Source organism: Phoca vitulina, unplaced genomic scaffold (assembly GCF_004348235.1).
Source record: "Phoca vitulina isolate PV1807 unplaced genomic scaffold, GSC_HSeal_1.0 scaffold5, whole genome shotgun sequence".
Taxonomy (NCBI): Eukaryota; Metazoa; Chordata; class Mammalia; order Carnivora; family Phocidae; genus Phoca; species Phoca vitulina.
This window is the reverse complement of record NW_022589708.1, coordinates 61344628-61350303: the sequence shown is the minus strand read 5'-3', so window position 1 is coordinate 61350303 and position 5676 is coordinate 61344628. Positions and strand designations below refer to the sequence as shown.

Here is a 5676-nt window from a genome sequence, read left to right as displayed (position 1 = left end):
AAAAAAAAAAAAAAAAAAAAAAAGAATATATTTGGAAACTTCATCTCTTTTATTTTTTATTTAAATTCAATTTAATTAACATATACTGTTTTTTAGTTTCAGAGGTAGAATTCAGTGATTCATCAGTTGCATACAACACCCAGTGCTCATTACTTCAAGTGCCTTTCTTAATGCCCATCACCTAGTTACCCTATCCCCCCACCCACCTCCTTTCCAGCAACACTCAGTTTGATCCCTATAGTTATGCGTCTCATACGGTTTGTCTGTTTTCCTCTTATTTTTCCTTCCCTTCCCCCATGTTCATCTGTTTTGTTTCTTAAATTCCACATGAGTGAACTCATATAGTATTTGTCTTTCTCTGACTGACTTATTTCGCTTAGCAAAATATCCTTTAGTTCCATCCATGTCATTGCAAATGGCAAGATTTCATTCTTTTTGATGGTTGAATACACACACACACACACCACATTTTCTTTATCCATTCATCTGTTGATGGACATCTGGACTCTCCATAGTTTGGCCATTGTGGACATTGCTGCTATAAACATTGGGGTGCATGTACCCCTTCAAATCACTATGTTTATATCCTTTGGATAAATACCTACTAGTCTAGTGCAGTTGCTGGGTTATAGGGTAGCTCTATTTTTGGCTGCACCAGTTTGCATTCCCACCAACAGTGTAAGAGGGTTCCCCTTTCTCCACATCTTCTCCAACATCTGTTGTTTCCTGAGTTTTTAATTTTAGCGATTCTGACTGGTAAGAAGTTATATCTCATTGTGATTTTGATTTGTGTTTCCCTGATGCTGAGTGATGTTGAGCATTTTTTCCGTGTGTCTGTTGGCCATTTGTATGTCTTCTTTGTAGAAATGTCTGTTCATGTCTTCTGCCCATTTCTTGACTGGGTATTTTGGGTTTTGGGTGTTAAGTTGGTAAGTTCTTCATAGCTTTTGGATACTAGCCCTTTATCTGATAAGACATTTGCAGCTATCTTCTACCATTAGGTTGCCTTTTAGTTTTGTTGATGGTTTCCTTTGTCGTGCAAAAGCTTCTTACCTTGATGAAGTCCCAATAGTTCATTTTTGCCTTTGTTTCCCTTGCCTTTGGAGATGTGTCTAGCAAGAAGTTGTTGTGACTGAAGTCAAAGAAGTTGCTGCATGTGTTCTCCTCTAGGATTTTGATGGATTCCTGTTGTTTGTGTATGTGTCTTTGTGTGTCTGTGTCGATACAAGTATATAAATACATATGTGCATATATGCCCGTATAAATATATATTTATCTTTATTCATTTATATCTCACCTTTTACTGGTGACTTCATCATAGCCATCTGATTTCAATTCAGTCATGGCAGTGCTAAAGGATTAAAGAGGCACATAGTCAGATACCACATGTAATACTAGACTGACTTCTTTTCCATTTAAATAACTACAACTGCTCTATACGTATGAACTGGTCAATCTTTAAATTCATGTAAATATCACCTAATTTAACCTGGTAGGTCATTTTTTATTAGAAATGAGGCTTTATTTAAGATGCTAATGATTATGTTAGGTCTACAAATAAATAATGCATCAATCTATAAGAAGTTCTATACTGTCACCCTAATCCCAGTGTGTAACATCCTTTTCTGGTAGAATTTATTTCAAATTCAGCTTCAGTTTATAGGTACATATCCCTTTGACCCCAACTAATTTTGTGATTCTCAATTCTTCATCATCTGCTTACTCTTCATGCTTCCTGGTTGTCTTTCCTGCCCCTCAGACAGGGTCAAGTGACTAAACACCTGAGGCAGAGTCTCCTTCCAGTATGGTGGTAGGTTTGGAGCACCAGTTTCACATGGGGGCAGAGCTCTAGAGGGTCAGGGACAGATCCAGGGTCTATTAGCTTCGTTCTTTCTGCTGACTCCTCCTTGCTCCAAATAAATTTTCTTCCTCCCTTGACCATTCTAGTAGAATCTCATCCACAATAATCAAGGTGGACAAATAGTAGGATTAAAAAGACTCCCTCTAGGACCTGTTCATCTTTTTTCCACCTATATTAAAAAGACAAAGAATATTACATATAGAAGCTTACCACGAGAAGACTTTAGAAACAGCATCAGGGGAACTCTGTATTCCCATGCGTGATCCTGAGAGTGAACATCCCAAATCTCAGTGTATGTGTGTGTGTATTTGTGTGTGTGTACAGATACATATTTATGTATGTATTCATCATAGCTCACTTTGCACTGGAGAGTCCTTCAGAAGATACTGCTGTCAATTCACTCCGGGCAGCGCTAAAGGATTAAAAACAGACACAGTAAGACATCACATGACTTCCAGACTTAACTTTTTCAGTTGAACTTATAAACTCACTGACACTTAGAAAATTCACAGGCGAATCAGTTATTTGAAACCTATATCTCATTTTCCCTAGAAATGAAGATTTATATGTTTGTAATAAGTATCATGGACCTAGCAAAAACACATATGATTCAAGAATTAAATACAGATCTTTACTATTGAACCTGGCCAGTGTATAACAGCCTATTATGGTGGAATTGATCCCAAATTCAACCTCAATTTGCAGGTATACATCCTTCTTCCCACCTAATTTCCTGCTTCTCCAGTCCCTCCTTCACCCCCTTTCACCTCTCAGGCTTGCCTTCCTTGCCCTCAGATAGTGTCAAGTAACTGGCAGGCCTGAGGCAGGGGCTCCCTCCATGTGACTGTGGGTTTGGGGCAGTAGCCTCACATGGTAGCAAAGCTCTGGAGGGTGAAAGATCCAGGTTTGATTAGCTCCTCTCTTCCTGCTGAGGGTTCTTCTGTCCCTTGTCTACTGCTACCTCCTCCTTGTCTTAAATAGCATTCTGTCCCTTCTTCACCCAATCTAGTAAGTCTCATAAACAGGCATTCTGGAAATCTCCAAAAGGTTTTGGCTGGTTGTCACTAGGAGGAAGAAGGATCCTCCTATGACCTGTTCCTCTTTAACTCAACTAGATCCAAAAAAGAAAGTTGCCTAGAGGTGCTACGGTGACAAGATTCAGACACAAAGACTCTGTATTGTCATGGGTGCTCCTAAGAATGCATTTGGAAACTTCATCCCTTTCATTCACTGTATTTATGTTTGTGTGTGTCTTTGCGTGTCTGTGTCGATATATAAGTACATATATTCATGTATGTCCATATAAATATATATTTATCTTTATTCATTTATATCTCACATGTCTTCAAAGCTGTCTGATTTCAATTCAGTCAGGGCAATTCTAAAGGATAAAGAGGCACATAGTCAGACACCACATGTAATTCTAGACTGACATTTTTCCATTTAAATAGCTACAACTGCACTATACTTATGGTCAACCTTTAAAAATTCCTGTACATAACACCTAAATGAACCAGGTAGGTCATTTTTTATTAGAAATGAGGCTTTATTTAAGATGTAATGACTTAGGCCTACAAATAAATAATGCATCAATCTGTAAGAAGTTCTATACTGTCTCCCTAATCCCAGTGTGTAAGAGGCTTTTCTGGTAGAATTTATTTCAAATTTAACTTCAGTTTGGAGGCATCTATCCCTCTTATCCATTTAAATTCCTGGTTCTCAGGGCCTTCTCTCTTCTCCTTACTTTCATTAAGGGTTTGGCTGCTATTAAGGGAAACAAACATACTCAAGGGAAGAAGCATCCCTCTTATAGCTTCCTCTTTTATTCAACTAAATCTAAAAAAAAAAAAAAAAAAGATAGAAAGTTACCTACATATACTACAGTAAGAACTTAGAAGCAGTATTGAAGACACTCTATTGCCATGGATGCCTGAGAGTGACTTCTACAAATCTCAATCTCTCTTTATTGTTTTATGTGTGTATGTGTTGAGATTATACATGTAATTTTAAATTTATGCATTCATATCTCACATTTCATGGGTGAATTCCTCATAGGTTTCTAATGTTAATTCATTCTGGGCAGGGCTAAAGAATCAGAAAGGCACATAGACACCACATGTAATGCTAGAATGACTTTTTTTTCCATTTAAATACCTACAATTGCTCTATACTTATGAACTGGTCAATCTTTAAAAATTCATGTACATTAACACCTAAATGAACCAGGTAGGTCATTTTTTATTAGAAATGAGGCTTTATATAAGATGCTAATGACTTAAGCCTACAAATAATTAATCCATCAATCTGTAAGAAGTTCTATACTGTCACCCTAATCCCAGTGTGTAACAGCCTTTTCTGGTAGAATTTATTTCAAATTCAATTTCAGTTTTGGAGGCACCCATTCCTCTTATCCATTTAAATTCCTGGTTCTCAGGGCCTTCTCTCTTCTCCTTACTTTCATCTACGGGTTTGGCTGCTACTAAAGGAGACAAACCTACTTAGGGGAAAAGCATTCCTCTTATGACTTCTTCTTTTATTCAACTAAATCTAAAAAAAAAAAAAAAAAAAAAAGACAGTTACCTACATATACTACAGTGAGGAATTAGAAGCAGTATTGAAGTCTCTCTATTGCCATGGATGCTCCTGAGAGTGACTATTACAAATCTCAATCTCTTTATCACTCTCTTTATTGTTTTATGTGTGTATGTGTTGAGATTATACATATAATTTTAAATTTATGCATTCATATCTCACATTTCATTGGTGAATTCCTCATAGGTTTCCAAAGTCAATTCATTCTGGGCAGGGCTAAAGAATCAAAAAGGTACATCATCAGACACCATGTGTAATTCTAGATATACTTTTTTTCCATTCAAATAGCTACAATTAATCTATGATATGAATCGGTTGATTTTTAAAAATCCAAGTGCAAATCAATAACCTGGAACATAGTGGGTCAGTTTATTATTAGAAATGAGGCTTATATGGTAGTAATGATTATCATATGCCCATGAGTAGTTAACACACCAAGATTTAGGTAAAGTGTTCTTTATTGTTACCCTAACCCAATGTGTAAATACCTTTGGTGGTGGAATTTATTTGAATTCAACTTTAGTTTGTAGGTTTATAGGTACATATCCCTTTGACCTAAACTAATTTAGTGACTGGCGATTCCCTCCATCACCTGCTTACTCTTCATGCTTCATGGAGGTCTTTCCTGCCCCTCCAAGAGGGTTAAGTAACTAACAACCTGAGACAGAGGCTCCCTCCAGTATGATGGTGGGTTTGGGATTGGAGAATCAGCTTAATACAGTAGCAGAACTCCGGAGGGTCATGGATACATCCAGTGTATTACCTCCATTCTTTTCTGCTGAGGGCTCCACTGCTCTGTCTACTGCTAACTCCTCCTTGTTTCAAATACCATTCTGTTCTTTCTTGGCCCACCCTAGTGGAGTCTCATATATAGGCAATCTGATAATTTCCTAAGGGTTTGGCTGCTACTAACTAAGGGTAACAAACATACTGAGAGGAAGAAACATCCCTTTCATGACTTGCTCCTCTTTTATTTAAGTGAATCTGAAAAAGATAAAGAGTTACCTACAGATGTTCGCATGAGAAGACTTAGAATGTCAGAACTCTGTATTGCTTTGGATGTTCCTGAGAGTTAATTTCACAAATTTCAATCTTTATTTCTTTGTATTGTATTTCTGTGTGGGTGCATGTGTATAAGTATATATGTGTTTATGTTGATAGGAGTATGTATATGTATATATGTATATATATATATACATATATATACATATATGTATATGTAT

General features: G+C 36.8%; 1 protein-coding gene across 1 annotated transcript in view; it reads right to left on the bottom strand.

Moving 5' to 3' along the window:
• LOC116631482 (phosphatidylinositol 3,4,5-trisphosphate 3-phosphatase TPTE2-like) overlaps positions 1-5676 on the bottom strand; it is a 141600-nt gene that overhangs the window by 110839 nt on the left and 25085 nt on the right. The window contains exons 5-6 of the mRNA XM_032402639.1: positions 2220-2273; positions 1298-1351 (exon numbers count right to left, since the gene is read on the bottom strand). Coding sequence (XP_032258530.1) covers positions 1298-1351; positions 2220-2273 — 108 coding nt within the window. The remainder of the gene's footprint in view (positions 1-1297; positions 1352-2219; positions 2274-5676) is intronic.